Source organism: Lampris incognitus, chromosome 15 (genome assembly GCF_029633865.1).
Source record: "Lampris incognitus isolate fLamInc1 chromosome 15, fLamInc1.hap2, whole genome shotgun sequence".
NCBI lineage: Eukaryota > Metazoa > Chordata > Actinopteri > Lampriformes > Lampridae > Lampris > Lampris incognitus.
Genome location: NC_079225.1, coordinates 31,774,509 through 31,799,527, shown reverse-complemented (window position 1 = coordinate 31,799,527; position 25,019 = coordinate 31,774,509). Strand labels below are relative to the sequence as shown.

The window sequence follows — 25,019 nt, the reverse complement described above, 5'->3', positions numbered from 1 at the left end:
AACAAGTGAGCTGGACTGGTTGTTGTGAATTGTCGTAGGGTATTGACAGAACGAATGTCTGGTGGCAAAACTGGCGACTATCATCCGTGCGTTCGTTCAATTTTACGTCTCTTCGAGCATCAGCTGCTAGCTTGATCGCTAGCTTAGCTGCTAATTTAACTTTAATAAATGACAGCGCTGAGCCATCGATAGCTAACACTTGTTATGATAGCGGGGTTTTTTTGTTTGCTTTTTTTGGGGGGGGGGTTGTTTTGTTTTGTTTTTTGTTTGTTTTTGTTTTTTTGCTGAATTTACTGTTAATAGCTACGATGTTGTTGTTAACCCCGGAACGCTGTAATGGTATATTACCAAACGTAAGCCTATACCAAATTTGCTGAATTATAGAATGGCTTGGCTACTTCAAGGGCAGTACTTACAACAAATAAATGAATCAGTACTTTGTTTTCACTAAAATTAATTATTGGCACCCAGTATTTTTTTATATACAGATTCTTCCCCATCCTTGAGTTGCTATGAAGAGGATGAAGAGTGGAAAGGCAGTTGGTCCTGATGACATACCTGTGGAGGCATGGAGATGTTTAGGAGAGATGGCAGTGGAGTTTTTTTTACTAGATTGTTTAACACAATCTTGGAAAGTGAGTGGATGCGTGAAGAGTGGAGAAGAAGCATACTGGTACCTTTTTTTCAAGAACAAGGGCGATGTGCAGAACTGTAGCAACTACAGAGGTATAAAGTTGATCAGCCACAGCATGAAGATATGGGAAAGAGTAATAGAAGCTAGGTTAAGAGGGGAGGTGACGATTAGCGAGCAGCAGTATTGTTTCATGTCACGAAAGAGCGCCACAGATGCGATGTTTGCTTTGAGAATGTTGATTGAGAGGTATAGAAAAGGCCAGAAGGAGTTTAATTTTGTCTTTGTAGATTTAGAGAAATATGACAGGGTGCCGAGAGAGGAGGTGTGGTGAGGTGTGCGGTTGGAATGACAGATGGGTTCAAGGTGGAGGTGAGATTACATGAAGGATCGGCTCTGAGCCCTTTCTTGTTTGCAATGGTGATGGTCGGGTTGACGGACGAGATCAGGCAGGAGTCTCCGTGGACTATGATGTTTGCAGATGACATTGTGATCTGTAGTGAGAGTAGGGTGCAGGTTGAGGAGAGCCTGGAGAGGTGGAATTATGCACTGGAGAGAAGAGGAATGAAAGTCAGTCAGAGCAAGACAGAATACCTATGCGTGAATGAGAGAGAGGATAGTGGAATGGTGAGGATGCAAGGAGTGGAGGTGATGAAGGCGTGTGAGTTTAAATACTTGGGATCAGCCTACCAAAGTAACGGGGAGTGAAGAAGATAGTGCAGGCAGGGTGGAGTGGGTGGAGAAGAGTGTCAGGAGTGATTTGGGACAGAAGGTTACCAGCAAGAGTTAAAGGGAAAGTTTACAAGATGGTTGTGAGACCAACTATATTATATGGTTTGGAGACAGTAGCACTGACAAAAAGATAAGAGGCGGAGCTTGATTTGGCAGAGTTGAAGATGCTAGTGACGAAGAAGGACAGGATTAGGAATGATTCTGTTAGAGGGACCGCTCAAGTTGGAAGGTTTGGACACAAAGCAAGAGAGGCAAGATTGGGATGGCATGGGCATGTGTGGAGGAGAGCTGCTGGGTATATTGGGAGAAGGAAGCTGAATATGGAGCTGCCAGGGAAGAGGAAAAGAGGAACGCCAAAGAGGAGGTTTATGGATGTGGTGAGGGAGGACATGCAGGTGGCTGGTGTGACAGAAGAAGATGCAGAAGACAGGGAGAGATGGAAATGGAAGATCCACTGTGGCAACCCCAAACGGGAGCAGCCGAAAGTAGTAGTAGTAGTAGTAGTAGTAGTAGTTCCCCATCCTTGATTTATATTTCGTCACCTTCTTAAAATAATGGCCTAAGTCATATTTTCAAGTTTTTCAAAAAACAATAAACTGACAAATTTTGTTTCAGGTTCAGTTTATTCTATGTCTAGTTGGTACCGCTCCACCTCTCGCACTAGCTCAGGCTCCTTCCCTGCCAGAATAAACTGACAAATTTTGTTTCAGTTGCAGTTTATTCTGTTTTTGAAAAACTTGAAAATATGACTTAGGCCATTATTTTAAGAAGGTGACGATTTATTACTTGTTTTTATAGACCATAATAGTGAAACTTCTGAACCAATCTCGATAGTGAAATTCATATATGATGTCAAGCTGTGTGGTCCAACAAAAGTAGTGTAACAGTGCATTGACCCGGATCAGGCAATCACAGTAATTAATATCAAAATTAGGTACCACTAACTACAATGGTTTGATATTTTCTAATTGTTATACATTTGTTTGATTGCTCAGGGAATTTCCCCTGTTGGAAATCAATTTTGTTGACACAGACGTTAATAGTCCTCCATGTAAATAAAGCCCACCCTTAAATGTTTGTACCAAGTCTTGAGATCTTTGTTTGTATGTGCATGGGTGTTTCCACTTGTGCATGCAGGTGTTTGCTTTGTCTCTGTGTTTCATACATTTGATGTAGCAAGTTAGTATGTAGATTTGTGTGTATCGTTTTATATGTGTCCTGACTGTATAACATGTGGCCCGACTTTTATGTTTATGTATGTTCCCACAGGCCACCTGTGTAAATACACTTCTGGCTGGCTTTTAGAGGGATCCCTAGACTAGAGATCCCAATCATGGAGGCTCGGTTTGGCAACATAGTGTTCAGCTCCAGTTTTGACTCAGGGAACCTGGCCCGTGTGGAGAAGGTCGAAAGGGGACACTCCTCCCTTTCCACAGATGCATCCTCCAATGGAGTTGCCCCCCTTGGACATAACCTCACGCCTGACTATGAGTTCAATGTGTGGACACAGCCAGATTGTGCTGGGACAGAAAATGAGAATGGAAACAGGTACTACAATGACACAGTGTGTGAAATTTTCAGACCTATTTGAAAAACCAAGTCCCCACATGGTGTTTACGCTTTCCTCTAAATTGTTGTACCCAGTCTTTTTTCACGAGGTTGCAATTTTTCGTCCCAGCAAGTAAGCATTTTGTTCCATTGGTACGAAGATGGAAATATCATGAATGAACGTGTCTCACAGAATGTGTGTCTGTATGCATTTGCTGCAAACAGCCATTACATGGAGCCCTGTTACTTATGTTCTCACATTCCATGTGTTTGTGTGTCAGATCATGGTTCTACTTTAGTGTGCGTGGAGCCATGCCTGGGAAAATACTGAAGATCAATGTGATGAACATGAATAAACAAAGTAAGCTCTACAGCCAGGGCATGGCTCCCCTTGTACGTACACTACCTGGAAAACCCCGCTGGGAGAGGATTCGGGACAGACCAACCTTTGAGGTACACACCCACACACAGGACGATTTGAGGGGAGGATGAAAGGGAATGACTAGATTACAGATCATACAATTGCAGAGAGCAAATACACTTTGTCATGTGTTCACTAAGTTTACCATTTTACTCCTATGTATATGTCAGTGCAAAGTCACACAACAGAGGGACTATTTCCTGGATCATATTTTGAGAAGTGTAAAGTGGATTTTAATTCTGAGACTAAGGTTTGCTTCTGTGCCCATTAAAGGATTAGTTCCATTAGGCATTTCAGTTAAATAACAGCACTTATTATTATATTTATTATCATAATGATTTTTGGGATTTTGTTTAGCTGTAACAAGTCATTACCTTTTGTTGGGTATTGGGAAGGGGCTGGTGATCAATAGGGCCAGACAATGAATTTGCGTTATTTTTACATTTTTCTATATGTGATGATGCTTTAAGCTGTGATATGACCACTGCAGCTAAATGACTGTAAAGGAAACACTTGGTGAAGGTAACTTATAGTGTCAGGTTCCTTTACCAATTTTTAAAGGATGAGATCGTTGTTGTTGATATGACATTTTTCACTTTGCTTTTCCTCTTTTCATGCCATTATCCAGTTGGTGGATAACCAATTCATCCTGTCATTCACCCACCGGCTGCTAGAGACACGAGGGGCAACCGCCTACTTCTCCTTCTGCTACCCCTTTTCCTACAGTGAGTGCCAGGAGATGCTGCAGCAGCTGGACCAAACCTACCCTAGTGCTGCCCAACTTAGCCCCAGCAGGTAGGACAGGACATATGCACATTCCACTCGAGGAGATACACACCACACAGACACACACACGCCTTCATAGACATACACCAGGAGCAGGTTGTTTGGTACTGTTTGTTTTATTAGCAAAAAAGCATTACCAGACTGTCTGTCTGTCTGTCTCTATCGCTGTCTCTCACATTATTTTCCCCCTTGCCCACCATACATTTTCTCTCTCTCTCTCCCCCTAATTCTCCATTTTCCCGCTACAACCCACACCCACTCTCTCCTAGTGCACGAGACAGTGTGTATTACCATAGGGAGCTGCTGTGCTACTCTCTGGATGGTAACAGGGTAGACCTGCTGACTGTGACCAACTGCAGCGGGATGGAGGAAGAGAGAGAGCCCCGCCTGTCAAAACTGTTCCCTGACACCAATACTCCGCGACCGCACCGCTTCCCTGGCAAACGGGTACCACTCAAGTGCATGCAAACCAAACACACAATCCTTTCACTGTCTTTCTCAATGTCACTAGCTTACTCTTTATTTCAGGAATATTCTGTAGTAATGGTTGATGTCTTTGTGATTTTTAACAACAGTGCTTGGTAGGTAGTCAAGATCAAGCACTATCATACACTGATAGTGTTTGAAATGTTGTTGATAGGATTTTAGGTCAGTGGTCAAAAATGCATGGAATTGTGTAGAAATGCTCTCTGTGAAACTGAATCGATGCCTCTTTGTGCTTATCTGTGGTTCTGGCTGTGTGTCTATAGGTGTTTTTCCTCAGCAGTAGAGTGCACCCTGGAGAGACTCCCTCATCATTTGTCTTCAATGGTTTCCTCAGCTTTATCTTGAGAAAAGATGATCCACGTGCCCACACACTCCGCAACATGTTTGTCTTTAAACTCATTCCTATGCTCAACCCAGATGGGGTGGTTCGCGGACACTACAGGTATGCATATACACTCAAACACCGTGCTACAAACAGTAAATATACTAATTTTAAAGTAAAAAGTAAAATTAATACAATTTTTTTTTTCAAATACACTGTAACAGTACAACACAATAGCAGTAGAGGATGGTAAATAAATATTTTGTTTCCAAGACTTAAAATAGAATAAAATTCAATAAAACACCGCCTTCTATATATAGAGTGAAATACAAAAGACAAAAAGTATCTTGTGGCTGTTGAAGAGTATGAAATTCAATCAGATTATCAAGATAAAATTTTAAAAAATTAAAACATCAATCTTATATTGATTATATTTATCAATCAGTATAAGATTGATTTTTTTATCAATCTTCTCTAACACTCAAAGTCGCTTTACAATAAACGAGGTGAAACAAGACAACAGATAAACATAACACAAAAATACAGGCGTGGATGGGAAGTGGAGGCGACGAGAGGGATAAGCGGCAGCCACACACAACACCAGCAATACCCACTTAAACAGATACAAAAGCGCAAGAAAAACAAAAAACTACAGCACTGTAGACATTGATTTTCTGTAGGAGTTTACTCCCGTAGCCTATTCCTCTCCCGAGGTATCCACTAGGCAGTGGCGTTATTTAACCCATAGCTGGGGGCTGGTTTGTGGGCATCAGGGAATATCCACACACCGATGGGCCTGCGTACTGCACGTCTAAGGGCCAGACCTCCTCCGAGTCTCTTGTAGTTCAGCCAGGGTCCAAGGTGTACCCAGTTACCGTGTGTCGCCACGAGGAGGCACTACATAGGGCTTGCTGTTGGAGAGGCTATGTACTGGCAGGGAGAGACTTACACGCTCAGCTCTCCTGTTCACATTTCTGCTAGCCAGCGGTGAAAGTTGAGAGTGACACGTGAGGGGCACAGAACACTACACCAACACACTAGACGCTTCACAACAACCCGACTTCTTACACAAGAATGTCACACAAATCTAAAATTAGGATTTTACATTAATACAGGATTATTAGGATTTTACATTTTTAATTAAGTGTATTTTAATTAATGTAAAATTAGGATTGCACATGTGACAAAATATGAATATTGTGCAACAAATGCAGGTGAGACAGCTATAAATAAACATCCTCTTGTAGGATCATTCAGTGTTACTACACTTCAGACTACTGGGATTGCATGAATTGAATCACATTTCTATTTCAATGCTTGTTTCTTTGGTGTGTTCTTCCCTGTTTTGTCACTAAAAAGTATTTTTACCCTCTGTATCTCTGTAGTACCATTAAATTGTGCTTTAACTTCACTTTGCCAAACAGTATATAATCAGAAATTGCTGTAAACCAGTTGTTCCAAGTCTGTGAAGTATGTCTGGTGCTTTGTGAGAATTATGTTTGCTAATTATGACCAAGGACCTTGCTAAGTATTTGTTTTATTTTTATATGCATGCTTTGATTACAAAAAACATCCTTAAGACTGTACAGCAATGTTGACAACTTCTATAAAAAAGAAAACATTTTCTTAAGATGCTTCAATCCTAACAGCATTTCTATCAGACTGAAGGTAACCTCAGGTGTGCCCTTCCTGCTCTCAGATTGGCAAGCCAAACTACTTAACAGTTGTTAATAAGGGTGTGATAGAAATCCCAGCCCAAGGATGCAACGTTGTGTACTGAAGCTGGACCAAGTTCAACCTCACACATGCACACAGCGTGTAGCTAGTGTTTGTAATGAGCTCTGAGTGTGCCCTGAAATTATGAATAACAATGGGGTAGTAGTGCTGGAGGGTAGCAGTAACGCTTCCACTTCTACTTGTTAGTTTGATCTGCTTATTTTTGCTGAGGTAGTGTCTCTTTCTTTTATCCAGGACTGATTCCAGAGGTGTCAACCTGAACAGACAGTACTTGAATCCCAGCCCTGAGCTGCACCCTTCCATTTATGCAGCTAAAACTCTGTTGCTCTACCACCATACACACAACCGCCTGCAAAATGCATACCCCAACACACACCCTAACAGCCCCATACACACACACACCATTCCCCTCAGCAATAAGCCCACCAATCAGCACCTAGCGTCTCCCCTCACCGCCTTGGAAGTCAGCCTAAATCAACGGAACGCTGAGAAGGATGCATATCCCGCCCAGCCAGAGGTTCCTATGCTGACAGAGGAGAATGTCTGGGTCACTGCAGAGATGGACAAGGGTGATGAGAACAATTCACCAAGCTCCTCAGACACTGTGACCCCAGTCACTGTAGAGGTTTCACTCACACAGGGAGAGCTAGACGAGCTAATACCGCCCCATGAGGGGGGTGTGGCCTATTATGTGGACTTGCATGGCCATGCCTCCAAACGTGGCTGCTTTATGTATGGTAACAGCCTACTTGACGAGAGCCAGCAGGTAAGAGCAATTATTCATTACATATTAACATATCTTTATATATGTTATAGTATATGCTATACTTTTAGAGACACTAGTTGGCTTTGCCTTGAGTTTGATATTGCAGGGAACCCCACAGTTCATAATGAAATTTCACATCAGTTAAAATTAACAAATGCTAGCGGGTCCGCGGTGGCGTAGCGGTCTAAGCATCGGCTTGGTGTCGATACAGTTGCCCACTGGGGACTGGGGTTCGCGCCCCGGTCTCGTCAGATCCGACTATGGCCGGACTCGAGGAAGCAGCGATCATTGGCAACGCTGTCTTCGGGAGGGGGGCGGAGTCGGCTTGTGTTCGTCATGTGAATGCGTCTCTGTGTGTGTCGGAAAAACAGTGGTTCGGCTTGGATTCGCCTTGTCACGAAAGTGGGGAGGCGCTTTCCTTCGAGACTGCCGGCCGGAGAGATGCAGTTGGCGAACGCATGCAATACGAGGGTGGGTGTTTGAATTAAAATAGGGATCAATTGGCCGCTAAATTGGGAGAAAAAAGGGAAAAATCAGAAATAAATTTATAAAAAAAAAAAAATTAACAAATGCTGACAACCCTTGTTGTTATTTAGTCATAATTTCATTGGTATCCTTGATAACTTGGTTTTCCCTTTCTGGTATACATGTTAGAAATATTTGCGCCACACACTTTAGCTTTTGTGCGTTCTGCTTCCTCTATGTCGAGGTGGAGAACATGCTGTACCCAAGGCTGATTGCAGTCAACTCCGCACACTTTGACTTCCTGGGTTGTAACTTCTCAGAGAAGAACATGTACGCAAGAGACAAGAGGGATGGCCAGTCTAAAGAAGGCAGTGGCCGGGTGGCCATTCACAAGGCCATAGGGCTGCTGCACAGGTCAGAGGCTGGACATACTCCATGGGAGAGGCCAGTCAAAGATTAGTTTGGTCATTTCAGATGGTTGCTGAAACTGAGCCAAGTGCCCTTAATTTCATTTGTAAAGACATAAAGTAAACTTTTCAGAACCTGTTAGAGTTTTTCCCCTACCAGTATTTATTCATTTTTAATGTTTCATAGTGCTTCAACATACCTGGGGTCACAACAACATGGTAGTTAAAAAAAAAAAGTTAAATGTAGAGTTGGAAAAACAAGGGAAGGGGACATTTAGGTATTGTGTTTCAGCAGGAAAGGAATAATATTCACTGTTCTCAACATTTCCTTCATTCATTCAGCTGCAGTACAAGAAATACTGTCATGACTGATGACTAACCAACATTCTTATATGATGATTTTAAATGTAATTATTGAATTACTGCCTCAATTCATTCACTACATTTGAAATGGATTGACCTTATTACTGGTACTGCTGTTTTTTGTCTTTCTCTCAGTCTCTCTCTTTTCAGTCTCTGTCATGAGATATCTTGTTTTGAAATCATGCTTGTTTGTGTCCTCTACCCTACACAGTTATACTTTGGAGTGCAACTACAACACAGGGCGAGCCATGAATACCATTCCTCCTGCCTGTCATGACAATGGACGGGCAACACCTCCTCCACCACCGTCATTCCCCCCAAAATACACTCCAGAAATATTTGAACAGGTAGGAACCCAAAGATATTATAATGCCTTTCTAGCTTGTGTTTATTCACGGTGAGTCAAGCCTGTGATTTATTTATTTAGCACTCAGTCTGCAAACCAAATAAAGGTTCTCATTGGGTTGGAGTCACACTTTGCAAAACTTTAAGTGAATTGTGTGTGTTTGTCAGATTGGGCGTGCTGTAGCTGTCTCAGCCCTGGATATGGCGGAGTGTAACCCTTGGCCAAGGCTAGTCCTGTCAGAGCACAGCTGCCTGACGAACCTACGAGCCTGGATCCTGAAGCATGTCCGCAACACCAAGGGCATCAACACACACGTCCATGCACATATCCCTCCACGATTACACCACAGCAGTAGCAAGGCGTCATCACCAAAAAGTTTGAACAAGTAAGTTTACACACACTCACACACCACAACACATACACATATCTCTGGTCTCGTCAGATCCGACTATGGCCGGATTCGATGAAGCAGCAATAATTGGCAACGCTGTCTTCGGGAGGGGGGCGGAGTCGGCTTGTGTTCGTCACATGAATGCATCTCTGGGTGTGTCGGAAAAAGCAGTGATTCAGCCTGGATTCGCCTTGTCACGAAAGTGGCGAGGCATCTCCTTTGAGACTGCCAGCCGGAGAGATGCGGTTGGCGAACGCATAAAGTATGAAGGTGGGTGTTTGAATTAGAATAGGGAGTGATTGGCCACTAAATTGGGAGAAAAAGGGAAAAATCAGAAATACATTTTAGGTAAAAAACTACAATTCTGAAAATTTCCTTTGACTTTGATCATGGAACATTGAAGATAATAGCTAATACAAAAACATGCAAATCATGGCCCCTTTTATAGTTCCTCATTTCAGCACTTGCTTTACATGGAGGAAAAGGATACGACATGTAGCATTTTACATCTTTACCATAGCAGCCAAAGGCAGAAGAATAAGGCAGGTTGCAATGAAGAAAAAGAAGAAGAAAAGTTGTGGCTAACAAGCAGTTATGGCAGACCCAGCGTGTAAAGGACCTGCAGAGGTGGAGGTCCTAATCCAACAGCACTCACAACTGTTTCATTTTGAGTGGATCTTTCAGCTTGAGTGGTCAAACACCAACACAATTACCAGTATTGCCATAGGTCTTTGTAAATTAAAAGACAACTCCATTTTTTTTACAACCTGGGTCTTATTTTCATAGCTCTTACTTTTGTGCATATCATTATGATATCATTTTACTCACCTGCTTCCTTTTGGTGATTTTTGATATGGCGTGATACAACTTTGTAATGTTGTCTCATGGGGAGACAGAACACAAGCGTCAGACATGTTTCAAGAAGTCCTATTCTCTCTAATCATCTTCACCACTTATTTGGAAGTTAAAACAAAAGGATTAAGTCAAAGTTTACTGCCCGAAATGTCCAAAGGTGGATTGCATTGCACAGCTACTTCCTGGTTCAACTTGCAGGAATGAGCATCTTACTTACTGTAGGTTGTAGTATTCATTGACTAACTATCCTGCCAGCAAAATTGAGAAGTCATACATGGTGGAAAATTTGTAAACAGTCAGAGGTACAGGGTATTTGTTGTTGTTGCTGCTGCTGTTGTTGAAAGGACAAGTTTTAAGGGAATAGTTCTTTTTTTTTAAGTCTGTTCACATTTTATACTCTTTTCTCTTGTACATAGATAGGTTTAATTTTCACAGTCATCCTCCCTTTTCTTCTTACTGGACACACTGCTCCATTTTGCCATCCACAGTACAACACAGTTCATGGGGGACAAAGTCACAATCCTCAGAGCAAAATAACACTCCACATGATGTTACAGCAGTCTATCATAGTGAATTCAAGTGGTCATTTTAAAGATTTTCTTTTGATTTTATTGCTAAATTCCCTCTTAGTATTTGCGTTGCCGTGCCACAGTGCAGTGACTCCTCCTGATAATCCCTTGTAGGATATGTTATAGGAAATAATACGGAAATGACTTTAACGACCATAACAAATGACTGTTAAGTTTTAAAATCGCCACTCAAATGTGCTTTGATAGACTACTTAGTCGCACTATGTTAGCTTTTGCTGAACTATGGGGGGTTTTTTTTGCACTGAATGAGGGTTGTGGATTTGTCCCCCATTAATTGCAATAATTGTAAATTACAAGTGGAATCCACGTGCTCATTAGGAAGAAAAGGATGGATGACTGTGGAAATGAAACCTACCTGCCTATATGTACCACATGTGCAGTGAGTATAGGATAGGGATAGGTTTCAAAAGTTCTGAACTATTCCTTTAAGGTTTCTATTCAGTTGCCCCATAAGACATAGTTGTAAAGTAATGTCTGGCAGTGTCTAAAATCTCTAAAATTAAGCTGGTGAGTAAAATGTTGTCAGAGCCGAAATACACGATGGCAAAAATTACAAATATTATGGGTTGTAAAAACCAGAATTATCCTTTAACAAAAAATTGCAGCCCATCGGATAATACCCTACTTGGCCAAAGTATGTGCACACCCGAACGTCACACCCATATGTGCTTGTTGAGCTTCTTATTCCAAAACCATGGATATTAATATGGAGTCGGTCCCTCCTTCGCTGCTATACAGCCTCCAGTCTTCTGGGAAGGCTTTCCACTAGATTTTGGAACATGGCTGCAAGGATTCATTCCCATTCACCCGCAAGAGCATTAGTGAGGTTGGGTACTGATGTTAGGGGGAAGGCCTGGCTTGCAGTTGGTTTTCCAATTCATTCCAAAGGTGTTGGATTCGTTGAGGTCAGGACTCTGTGCAGGCCAGTCAAGGTCTTCCACACCAAACTCGGCAAACCATGTCTTTATGGACCTCGCTTTGTGCACGGGGTCAGTGTCATGCTGAAACAGGAAAGGGCCTTCCCCAAACTGCTGCCACAAAATTGGAAGCACACAATTCTCTAGAAGGTCATTGTATGCTGTGGCATTAAGATTTTCTTTCACTGAAACCAAGGGTTCTAGCCCAAATCATGAAAAAAAAAAGTCCCAGACTGTTATCCCTCCTCCACTAGATTTTACAGTTGGCACAATGCATTCAGGCAAGTAGCGTTCCCCCAGCATCCGCGAAACCCAGATTTGTCCATCAGACTGCAAGATAGTGAAGCATGATTCGTCATTCCAGAGAACATGTTTCCACTACTCCAGAGTGAAATGGTGGTGTGCTTTACACCAGTTGACACTTGGCATTTTGTATGATGATCTTGGGCTTGTGTACTACTGCTCAGCCATGGAAACCCATTTCATGAAGTCTTTATGCATTCTCAATAATCCGGGTAAGAAAATCAAAGAAAGTTGAATCAGTTCATTTGAATACAACGTTTATTAACAGATGTGTTTCATCACTCATCTAAGTTACCTCTTCAGTCTAAACTGACTGCAAGTATCCCCACCCTTATAAACAATACAGTTGCATAACAACCAAAACCAATGGTCATATGCAAATATGGGCATGACCATTAACTAGAGTTTCAATGGCCATGTATACTATTGACAGAGGATTTGGGAATGTTTGCAACCACAGCATTGTAAGATGGCAACAGATGTACTCTTAGCCCCCCCCCCCTCCCCTTGGTTCAGGGATGGTGATTGTTGATGTTTACCGTAAACCCACGAACTGTTCAGTACTTAATGTTTGACTCTCATCATCGACTGGAGCACAAACTAGGAGTCATCAGGACACTGTACCACCGAGCTGACAACATCCCCACCGACACAGTGGCAGGGGAAGGAGCGAAATCCCATATTAAACAGGCCCTGGGTAAATGTGGTTATCCTAACTGGCATTTTGTCTAAGCCAGGAAGATGCCCAACAATGCACCAGCCAGTCAAAGCAAGGAGGAAGACAACAGTTGCCTAAGCATAAACCAGTGGTGATTCCGTATGTGGCGAGAGTGTCGGAAAAGTTGAGACGCATATTTTCCAAACACCACAGCTCAGTTGCCTTCAAAAACCAAAACCAGTAGTTGGTCCATCCCAAGGATCAGGTCCCCCAGCAGAAACAGAGCAATATAGTGTATGCTGTTAAGTGCCGGGAGGATTGCCATGACTTGTACATTAGGGAAACTAAACAGATGCTGGCCAAGAGGATGGTACAACACAGGAGAGCTAACGCGTCAGGCCAGGACTCCGCAGTCTACACCCATTTACAGGCCAGTGGCCACTCTTTCAAGGATGAGGATGTGCACATCCTTGATAAGGAGGAATGCTGGTTTGAGTGGGGAGTCAAAGAGGCCATCCATGTGAAGAGGGAACGACCATCCCTGAACCGAGAGGGGAGGGGCTAAGAGTACATCTGTCGCCATCTTACAATGCTGTGATTGCAAACATTCCCAAATCCTCTGTCAATAGTACACATGGCCATTGAAACTCTAGTTAATGGCCACGCCTACATTTGCATATGAAACTGATCGTTGGTTTCAGTCGTTATGCCACTGTATTGTTTATAAGGGTGGGGATACCTGCTGTCAGTTTAGACTGAAGAGGTCTCTTAGATGAGTGATGAAATGTATCTGTCAATAAACGCTGTATCCAGATGAACTGATTCATCTTTCTTTGACCATTTCATGAAGCTCCTGACAAACGGTTCTTGTGCTGACGTTGCTTCCAGGGGCAGTTTGGAGCTCAGTAGTCAGTGTTGCAACCAAGAACAGATGACTTTTTTTTTATGCAATACGCTTTAGCACTTGGCAGTCCCATTCTGTGATTCTTGCTCCCAGACGTTTCTACTTCACAATAACAGAGTTACAGTTGATTGGGGCAGCTCCAGCAGGGCAGAAATTTGATGAACTGACTTGTTGGAAAGGTGCATCCTATGACAGTGCCACATTGAAAGTCACTGAGCTCTTCAGTACAACCAAATCTACTACCAGTGTTTGTCTACAGAGACTGCATGGTTTGATTTTATGCATCTACCAGAAATGGATGTGGCTGAAATAGCCAAATCCCCTCATTAGAGGCGGTGTCCACATAAATTTAGTGTAGCTTTAAATGTATTTTCTTTTCAAAGAATAATCAGATTTGTTTATCTAACCATAAAACATGTATTCGGCTATTTTAAAAATCCATGCTGTTCCACCGTGTCTTGTAGAGTCAAAGAAAAAGCACAGTTATTGAGCCCAAGGATCTGCCCTCAAACAGCCACGGCTTTTATTTTCTTGCTATTAATAAAGAAAATCTTTTAAATGTGATGTACATCAACGCGTCTGTATTGTTGCCATTTCTTTCTTTTTTTTATGTCAGCTCTCTGTCCAGCTCAGTGTCGGAGAACACACTGAATTGTGTTCGCTCACACAGCCACAATAACAGCAGCCAGACACCCTCCCCAAAGATCCACGCGTCCCCGAGCTTCACCTTCGGCTGCCCTCCGACCTACACACATGCACACCACAACAGCACGCACACCAGCAGCCGCGGAGGCATCAAGAACCTCGGCCCAGTCAGAGGTAAGCCTCGGCCCAGTCGGAGGTAAGACGACCTCGTCCTCCACTCACCAATTATGGCTGTGTTGTGCTTTTTAACCTTTACACCTTCTCGTTCATCAGTGGTTTTTCCACTCCCCACGTCTTCTCTTTGTATTGTACGTATGCAAACTTCCAACTCTGCCGCCTCCTTGTCTCCTCTGCTAATGGTATTTTTGGGAAGGCTAATGGCTAATTCTGCTGGCGATCTTTGGCAAAGCTCTGCCCTGTAACATGTCCATACCTATGTGAACACTGACAGCTGTATTGCTCTGCTGTTGATTTAAAAGCAGTACCAGTCTTTGGATTGGTTTGATTCAAATGGCTCTCATAATCTGGATGTCTAAATACTCAAATCAAAGCTACATGACCTTAGGTTGGTCCCGGCATCTTTCCCATGTCTTTGTGTTGTATGTGTGAGTCACTATGGAAGTAAGCCCCATCCAGACTGAAGATAAAAATCCAAAAGGCATGAGTTAGGACTTATGGGTTACACTCATTTTCTCTTTTGCGCCCTAAATGACAAAATACAAGTGTTTTTAAATTTACATTTATGTTTGGCAGGTGCTTTTATCCAGACCATTTTATCCAAAGTGACTTTGAAGGGCGACACCATCTGTGTTCTTTGCCAGGTTGTTCAAATGGAAAAGCCCAGCCATTAGCAAAAAGCAGTGACGTGGGTTAGCGCTAATACCCGACCCAACCTTCCCCCCCCCCACACACACACACATGCGCAGTTCGCTGACAGTGTAAGAATGGAGAGTGACGAAAGTGTTAAAAGAAAGTAAAGAAATCTACGTCAGATCACGTGGGAAAACGTTTTTAGAAGGGCTTCGGAAAATAGCCTTTTGATGTTAAAACATGCATACTTCGACCAAAATTTGAATTTTCGGTTTTGAGTACACAGGAAACACTACTGGGAAGCCACAGAATGATATAAAAACCTCAAAAACACACACAAAAAAATCGACCCCCCCCAGCCCCCACCCCCAAAAGAGATTCAGCAATTACTTGATGGAATTTTAGTTTTACTAACTGGCATCATAGTGCAATATGTAGTTATCATATCATAACCAAGAGTGAATGTCAAGTTTAGTGGATTAGTGTATCAAGCGCATCAAGAGGCAGAGAGTAGGGAAATCATGGTACAAAATAGATCGGGATTACCGCCAAACAGTCAAACAAATTATGCCATGAGCATAAAAATGAAAGTGCATGTACAAAAGGTTTCAATAATAAATGCAGCCATACCAACATGTACCCTGATTGTGCTGAATGACAGAAGCTACGCAGATATGGGCTTGGCTGGTACTTGGATGGGAGACCTCCAGGAAAACGGAATTGCTGCTGGAAGTGGTGTTGGTGGGCCAGTAGAGGGCAGTCTTTCCTCTGGTCCTAATAAACAACAAAAATCCCAATTCCCCTGTGCAGTGATGGAGGCACTGTGCTGTAGGAGATGCCGTGTTTCAGATGAGACGCTACACCGAAATCCTGACTCACTTTGGTTATTAAAGATCCCATGGCACTTATCACAAAGAATAGGGGGTCCCCCGGTGTCCTGACACAACTCCCAACCTGGCTCTCTCCATCTGGCCACCAAATCATCCCCCGATGTAATTGGCACAATGATTCCTCCCTCTCCACCTCAAGCTGATGTGTGGTGAGCGTTCTGGTGCAAAATGGCTGCTGTGCATCTCCCAGGTGGGTGCTACACATTGGTGGTGGTTGAAGTGAGTTACCCCCTTCAGTGTGAAGCGCTTTAGGTGTCAAGATAAAGCGCTATATAAACGTAATCCATTATCCAAGCCGCTTATCCCAATCGGGGTCGCGGGGATGTTGGAACCGATCCCAGTAGTCATCGGGCGGCAAGCGGGACAATCCGTTATTATTATTATTATTATTATCATCATCATCGTCATTATCGTTATTATTAATAATAATAATGGTAATCCATTATTATTATTATTATTATGGTGTTTAAGTAAGTAAGGGCGTGATAGTAACAGCCATCGCTAGAGTGAGAAGTGGGAAGTTGGCTCCAGTCTAAGGTTCAAACAGTAAATTTATCCTTATGCAGAGAGAAATTCACTGGTGTCTAATTATACTGGCCTCCAGTTTGGTAAAAGGCATCTTCTACAAGTAGCTCCTGTTTGTGCTTGCATGTGTGTGTACAGTTATGACCTTGGCTACACGTGTTTTGAGTCTGTTTGTGTGCATGTGTGTGCCCTGCATGTATCTGAGCTTGTGTGTGTGTGTGTGTGTGTGTGTGTGTGTGCGTGCGTGCGTGTGTGTGTGCGTGTGCGCGCGCGTGGGTGTGTGTGTGTGTGTCTCTCTCTGTAGACACTAAGGCTCAGGAGAAGAGACGCCCTCCCCACTACCGCTCCGTCCTCCGGTCTCCTGGCAACAGCCACACACACACCCGCCCCCCACTGTCACCCCCCTCTTCCTCCTCCTCTTCCTCCTCCTCGTCTTCATCCTCCTCAGTGTGTGCAGCAGGCTCTTGCCCTCTCCCAGCCTCCGTCAGTATGGCAGGTCTGTACTCCCTCCAGACCCCCAGTCTCTCTGCTCTGCTTCCATCCTTGCAGGCGCTACCCCACCCTGGGCTCCTCTCCAAACTGAGCCCCCTTCTCCTTCAGGGCCTTCCGCCCCCACAAGCTACCAGTTCTCCAACTGGGTCTACCCAGGACTGAATGTAGTAACCTATTATATACATGCCTGGTATGTGTGTCCGTGTGTCCGTGTGTGTGTGTGTGTGAGAGATCTGTATATAGTGCAGCAAGCTGTCTGGAGTGACAGAGGCATGGGGTTTTGCAAGCTAAGATTATTCAAGAGGTGCGTAAAAAATGGAAGTTTAGAGTTTAGAAGTCAACTGCAAATTATTTTCTCCAGTTGAAAACTTAAATGGCACCATTTCATGGAGGTCTTGGACAGTGTTGTTATAGAGCAATTCATTAATTGGTATTTAATTGGACAATAAAAATTAGGGCTTGATAAAAGACTACAAATGAATGAATCAATCAACCAATACATAGATTAAATTTAAAAAGGGATTATAAATAACTAAATACAATAATAAATAGACCAGTTAGAAATAAAATAATAAATCCCAAAAACAAATAGTGGAATTTATTTGTCAGTTTGTTACAGTTTTTAAAAAAAAAGTAAATAAAATTGCTAGATTTATAAATCCATTTGGCAGTGATTTTTTTTTACAAAGGGAATTAAAAGAGGGATTTAATTTTCAATAAAAAAAGAATTCCTATTTTATTGATTATTTTATTTAGTTATTTATAAATACCTTTTTAAATTTAATCTATTTATTGATGTATTCATTGTTTAAGTCTTTTATCAAGTCCTAATTTTTATTGTTCAGTTAAATAATGAACTAATGAATTGCTCTATAACCTGGAGAAAGACTGTGTGGGTCCTTCATACTGCGTTGGCTCTACTGATATGCTGACCCCTTCCCACATGGCACTCTGTACGTGGGTTAAAATAAATGTTCACCACTATCTGACACAGGTCAGATATGCATTTGTGATTGAAAGAACATTGGCGCTAACTCAGCTCACTTTTCCTTAACTACTTTACCTTCCTTTTTTTTGTCATGTTTGGAACTATCTGTTCTATCTAATCTGTAGCTTGGGATGAATTCAAATTGCGGGGGGGTTCACAAACAAACACAAGTGAATAAGAACTGAATTCGACCGAAACGGCCAAATGTTTTTCTGCAGTCTCAGACTTTTCACCGAGTGTTGGACAACACACCGGCCGTTGATGTCACCCAATATTCAGTCTTTCACGTTCACCTTTGTGGAGGTGAAGCAGCTGATTGGACAGTGTGTGTTAGCCTCAGTGTAAAGATACACATGCTACACACGCTAGGCTTTCACAAACTCCATTATAGCAATAGCAATACCGAAATTTATACAAAAAATGGACTACACATAAAACAAGGTTTAATGTTGTTTGTAGCCAGGCGGTGAGATGAGAACTGCTAAGTAACTTCATTTATATAGTGGATGGATAAAACAGGAATGTGAGGTTTTTTACGGGGATGGGTTTATGTTGTTTTCTTTCATTTCCAATGGGAGGGAATTATTCCCTTGCTCATTTTTTTATGCTTTCCATGTTCCTTATCCCTTGTAACTTGAAATAAGTGAATTAACTGTTGCCATGATGCACTTTCTCTTTCAACACTCTGAACAAGTGTACGGTTGAATGCATTCTGAATGTACAATTTATTTAATTATTTCATTGAGAAAACTGTCAAAGAAGGTTCATCTGGATACATTTATTGACAGATACGTTTCATCACTCATCTAAGTGACATCTTCAGTCTAAACTGACTGCAGGTATCCCCACTCTTATAAACAATTCAGTTGCATAACAACCGAAACCGGTTTCATGTGCAAATATGGCGTGACCATTAACTAGAGCTTCAATAGCCATGTGTACTATTCACTGAGGATTTGGGAATGTTTGCAATCACAGCATTGTAATATGCTGACAGATGTACTCTTAGCCCCCCAGTTCAAGGATGGTCATTCCCTCATCACATAGATGGCCTGCTCTGTTTGTGCCAGGGGACCTGATCCTTGGGGTGGACCAACTTCTGGCACAGCGTGTTTTGGGTTTTGAAAGCAACTGAGACAAGATGTTTGGAAAATACACGTCTCAGCTTTTCCGACACTCCCGCCACATACAGAATCACCACTGGTTTATGCTTAGGCAGCTGTTTTCCTTCTCCTCTCTTCAGTCGGCTGGTGCACTGTTTGGACATCATCCTGGCCTTGACAAATGCCCAGTTAGGATAACCACACTTAACCAGGGCCTGTTTAATGTGGGATTTCTCCCCTTCCCCACCCGCTGTGTCGGTGGGGATGTTGTCAGCTTGGTGATACAGCATCTCGATGACTCCTAGTTTGTGCTCCAGTGGATGATGAGAGTCAAACCTTAAGTACTGATCAGTATGTGTTGGTTTACGGTAAACATCGACAATCAAATGTCCCCCATCACCAATTGCAATTTCAGTCTAAGAAGACTAACCTGTCCTTTTTCACATCCTCCCTGATGAACTTGATGTGGTTGTCCACAGAGTTAACGTGGTCAGTGAAATGTGGTACATCCTGAGATTTAATTTTAACCCAGGTGTCATCCACAAATCTGAACCAACGGCTAGGTGGTGTCTCTGGATAGGACATCAGAGCCCTCTTTTCCACTTCCTTCATATACAAGTTGGCCACTACAGGTGAGACCAGAGAATCCATCACTCTAGTTAATAGTCACACCCATATTTGCATATGCAACTGGTCGTTGGCTTCGGTTGTTATACAACTATATCAATTATAAGGGTGGGGATACCTGCAGTCAGCTGAGACAGAAGAGGTCACTTAGATGAGTGATGAAACGTATCTGTCAATTAACACTGTGTCCAGATGAACTGATTCAACCTTCTTTGTTTTTCTTACCTGGATTATTGAGCATACATCAAGACATTGCGAAAACTGGTTTTTCACAATATGACTGAATGCCTACTTTACTTGTATTTGTATAGATTCTTTTAAAGCCCCTTCTGATATTACTTTTTTCTTCTTTTTTATTTTATTTCTTTTTAACTTTTTACGTTTTTATATGCGCAGCAATGCAGGCACAAGACCAACCACATTTTCCCAAAACAACTTTCATAGTGTTACAAAGATTGACTGATATTTTTTTTTTTTGGACTGGTTTTACTTTCTAAAGAATAAACAGCCTGTTTATGATGGACCACCTTTTTTCTTTTTTTTTTGCCCTGTAAGCTCATGACGACTTTCTGTCATTGACTCTTTTCAAAGCTGTCGATTCCTTATTATTCCTTTGGTGGTCGAGTCCTGGCTCATGATATTCGATGTACGTTTTTGAAGAAGCGAATCTCTCAGGGCATCGTGACCAACACAAAATACTGCCAGAGAGATGGTGTGCCTAAGCCAACGATGAATTTATTCCCTGATCTTGGGTTCTTGTTCACTGCTCTTACCACATAAACAGAGGATGATTGTAACAAATGATAGCGAGGGCGCGTGTGAGGTTAAATTATGGGAAAGTTGTGCACTAGCAAGCAATTTACTCAAAGTATCGTTGCATAGTTTGGCTCAATGCTCCAACAGTTAAACGTTGAGAAGTGTGTCATTTATATATGAGTTTCATCATGAATCTATTTACTTTTCATCCTTTTTTTTTTACATTTAATTCAATAATTCAAATAAAGTCATAAAAGGGGAAAAAAGCAATGCTAGGTAGGTTAAGTGTAAATAAAGTTCTAGATGTTTTAAGCATTATTTAACCCAAAAGCTAAACAGGACATTTACTTTCTAAATTATTTATTATGGGTGTTGTTTATTATTCATTCACGCCGATGTGTTTATTGTTTCCTAGCGTGTATTAGGTGTATAATGGTAGTGTAGGTGTTGGAATTTAGAGGTACATGTGGACCACAGGTATGTAGAAGACTAGATATTTAAAAGCTACTTTTTTTTAATATTGTGGCTAGCAGGGACGGCTTCGGTGTCTCGGTGGGACAATATGTGGGCCACATGGAATGTGATCTTGTGTGAGACTACACGTTTAATGTGCTGCCGTTTCAGTACTTTCTATATTGTCACAGAAATTGGACAGGCCTTAGCAGAGATGTTCTAGGGCACATTATTTGAGATGCAATTAAGTCTCAAAGCTGCTGTGTTTGTGGGGCGTCCGGGTAGCATAGCGGTCTGTTCCGTTGTCTACCAACACGGGGATCGCCAGTTCGAATCTCCGTGTTGCCTCCGACTTGGTCGGGTGTCGGGCGTCCCGACAGACACAATTGGCCGTGTCTGTGGGTGGGAAGCCGGATGTGGGTATGTGTCCCGGTCACTGCACAAGCGCCTCCTTTGGTCGGTTGGGGTGCCTGTTTGGGGGGGAGGGGCAACTGGGGGGAATAGCGTGATCCTCCCATGCGTTACATCCCCCTGGCGAAACTCCTCACTGTCAGGTGAAAAGAAGCGGCTTGCAAGGCATGTGGTAGTCTGCAGCCCTCCCCGGATTGACAGAGGGGGTGGAGCAGTGACCAGGACAGCTAAGAGTGGGGTAATTGACCGGATACAATTGGGGAGAAAAATAAAAAAAAAAGCTGCTGTGTTTGTGATGTGGAGGAGGCCGTCTGTAGATATACCCTTCCCATCATCGCAGAAGTAAATGTAGCATTTGTGGGAGGAGTTTTTGGAGTTACCACATTTGTTAATGGCCTTTAATTGCTATAGCTGTTGTCTGTTTCCGTGCTGTCTTGTCAGTGTAGAGATGGTGTGCCTTGCTCTGGTCTGTGTTGCAAGCAGTTAGGTTCTCGAGTCTGCAGCTCTTCTCTTCGCTAAGTGACTTGATAGCAGTATGATCTGGTGGTGGCTTCTATCCCTCCCCTCCTCATCTCCTCTTGGAGAATCCTGTCCTCACATGAGACAGTAAAGGAAAAGAAGTCTGTGACAAAAAGTACATTCTGGTGTCCGCGGTGGTGTAGCGGTCTAAGCATCGGCTTTGTGTCGATGCAGTTGCCCACTGGGGACTGGGGTTCGCGCCCCGGTCTCATCAGATCCGACTATGGCCAGACTCGATGAAGCAGCAATCATTGGCAAACGCTGTCTTCGGGAGGGGGGCGGAGTCAGCTTGTGTTCGTCACGTGAATGCGTCTCTGGTGTGTCGGAAAAAAACAGTGGTTCGGCCTGGAGTCGCCTTGTCACGAAAGTGGGGAGGCGGTCTCCTTTGATACTGCCGGCCGGAGAGAAGCAGTTGGCGAACGCATGCAGTACGAGGGTGGGTGTTTGAATTAAAATAGGGATCGATTGGCCACTAAATTGGGAGAAAAAGGGGAAAAATCAGAAATAAATGAAAAAAAGTACATTCTTACTGTTTAGAAGGCATGTTGAATATATGTGCCAAGAATGCTACAAATTCAAGTGCTAAATAAATAATTCAGTTTCAAAACACAACATATATGACTACAGGTTTAAATTGTGGAGTAATATTAGCGTCTTGATATTTCCTATATAGGCTATGCCCTCCGCCTACATTGTTGTTAGCATATAGTATCAGCTTTCAGTTGAGATAAACGGTGTCTCACCGCTGTTGAGTCTGTAGTCTATCTGCACTTACACTGTGAACTTAAATGTCCTGTGTCCAGACTGTTTCAGTCCTAAAGCCTGTTGCCTTTGCCAGAATGACAAGAAAACGAGGCAGAAACACATGCATACTCACATTCTCACTAGGTTAATCTGCATCATATCCCTTATAATAAGACGTGTGCCATTTCCTTCAACATGGTGCTATCTTTCTATACGAGACTATAGCTGAGTGTTTTTCTGTAACATCTTTACCAGTATCATCCTCTTGAGTGTGTTGTTGTCTTTACCCTCTCTATGTTTAACTTCTGGAATAAAAACTATCCCTTTATGGAGAAACCACTGTTTGTGTTACCTCTATTGACTCTGTGTGTGTGTGTGTGTGTGTGTGTGTGTGTGTGTGTGTGTGTGTGTGTGTGTGTGTGTTACAAATATTTTAATTGAGACATAGTCTCTTAGATCACACTTGCAAGTGGGTAACCAATCTTTGTCTTAGTTATATTTGGATAAGAAACTAAGTCTAGTCACTGAGGTATGTCAAAATAAGGGAGAGATCTGTTGCAGACAGTGCTGTAGCCATGCTGCTGTTACTGCGAGCCTACTAAGGGGAGTGTGATATCACAACACACACACCTCATAACTTTTTTACTGTCTCACTGTAAGGCACATACACATAATGAATAGGGATGTGTGTAAGTAACCTGCTAACATCTATTTCAACATCTTCTCTGCACCATTGCTCTTCATCACCCCTTATTTCGCCTGTATAAGTCAATCCTTGTGTATGTATCTGAAGATTGTTGTGTTGTAGTGTTGTTATTCTATGTTAAGTACACTGAGAGAGCCACGAAACCAGAGTCAAATTCTATGTATGTGCAAACCTATATGACCAATAAACATGATTCTGATTCTGACTTGGCATGCTATATGTGATGTAGACCAGTATTTCAGTAGTATAATGACTGATAGGCAAGCACTCTATTTTAAATATTTGACGGATTGGTGTTTTACATTTGTCATCCAACTTTCATCTGTTCCCTCTGTTTCTAATTGTAACCCCCCCCTCCCCTCCACCCACCAATGAATGGCAGGCCTCAGCTGCCCAGATTTCCAGGGCAGTGAACCCAGTTCAGTGAGTGGGCCTAAGACGGAATTCCCAAGACAGCCATGGCGACGTGGAAGTCGGGCCCTAACCATCACACATCGCACTGTAGAGGCTCACACACAGGTTAGCCTACTCGGCTAAGCTATCTCATACTTGACAATGACATTTGTCAAATCTATGAATCTCTTGTTCCGTCATTCTTTCGGTCTCTCTGACACCTCTCTGTTTGTCTCAGACTTCTAGACAAACGGGCCCTAATCACATCCTTTCCTCCACTGGGTTCAGCAAGTGAGTGTAAAGTTGTAAATTAAAGTGTAAATTGTAGAGCTCTTTTGAATCTCATGATAAACAGAACAATTTGATGTAAACATAATGGTGGGGTTGACCAGAATTTAGTATGCAGCAGGGATATGGATTGAAGTATTAGTTAAAATCAGTGTGGATGAAGAAGGAAAGGCGGTAAGGAAATGATGACGAAAGGTAGTGATGAATGAAAAATTATTCCTGATCGAGATAATTCATCTATGAACAGTGCATCAGAATTAGACTATATATCATGGCCTTCTCTATATCATGGTTCACAGATCTGTAGTGAATAGCTGACTTAACATAATTACCTGTTTGACCCCTGCCCAGGTCTGAGCTGCAACCTCGAATCAGCCGCATTCCCATCCGGAGGACAGGGTCGACGGAAACCCCTCCCATACGTAATGTAAATGCGTGCCCCTCCAGCAATAACCCCACATCCTTTGGAATCAAGGAGTCGGCCACCTTGAGGGTTTGGAGGCTCTTCAAGCCCGGTCTCCGCAAACACCTGTCCCTCACAGGCATGTACACACACACTCACACCTCTGAAATATCTGTAAAGTAGATGGTGATGCCTCTGAATGATCTCATTAGTTGACTGATTAATTCACAGCTAGATTAATTTCAGTTTAAGAGGCATTAAAAGACATAGTCAAGGGTTTTATTTACACACCCATATTGTCTTCCATGTTCAAAAACTACATCAAAAGTGAACAACTTGAGCTCACTTCTCAGTTGCTTTCATTTGTGCATATGTAACAAAAGCTGACAGCTAAGGAAATTCTGTATCCCATAATTTGATATACATAATTAAGTGACGAGACCAATTTTATTTCTACCAATGGATGACACTCAGTTACTATTTACAGGTATTTGTAAGTGCATTTCTTAGATATATTGGCTCTCGTCTCTTTTCACACAGTGGAGAAAGCAGTATATCTGAGTCACTGGTGTGAAAGTGTCAGTGTATCACAAAGAGCAGAAGCATGTGTCATTTCCTTTTGCTGTTAAGGAATTCCC

General features: G+C 42.5%; 1 protein-coding gene across 1 annotated transcript; it reads left to right on the top strand.

Annotated features, from left to right (window-relative positions):
- Positions 1 to 570: 570 nt before the first annotated feature.
- On the top strand, positions 571 to 24,955 carry agbl5 (AGBL carboxypeptidase 5). Its single transcript, XM_056294192.1, has 16 exons — positions 571 to 635; positions 2,633 to 2,911; positions 3,193 to 3,364; positions 3,961 to 4,127; positions 4,388 to 4,565; positions 4,868 to 5,046; positions 6,898 to 7,429; positions 8,139 to 8,308; positions 8,876 to 9,011; positions 9,178 to 9,395; positions 14,245 to 14,447; positions 16,803 to 17,123; positions 23,680 to 23,816; positions 23,929 to 23,981; positions 24,330 to 24,524; positions 24,922 to 24,955. Exons 2-16 carry the CDS (start codon positions 2,697 to 2,699, stop codon positions 24,953 to 24,955), a joined length of 2,910 nt encoding a protein of 969 aa, XP_056150167.1. The 5' UTR covers positions 571 to 635; positions 2,633 to 2,696.
- The last annotated feature ends 64 nt before the right edge of the window (positions 24,956 to 25,019 follow it).

Bases quoted from the DNA above. Each gene is read 5' to 3' on its own strand.
- agbl5 (XM_056294192.1), top strand. From the start codon at position 2,697: ATGGAGGCTCGGTTTGGCAACATAGTGTTCAGCTCCAGTTTTGACTCA. The intron at 17,124-23,679 runs GTTCTCCAACTG...AATGAATGGCAG, and splicing joins TCCGCCCCCACAAGCTACCA to GCCTCAGCTGCCCAGATTTC. The intron at 23,982-24,329 runs GTGAGTGTAAAG...ACCCCTGCCCAG, and splicing joins TCCTCCACTGGGTTCAGCAA to GTCTGAGCTGCAACCTCGAA.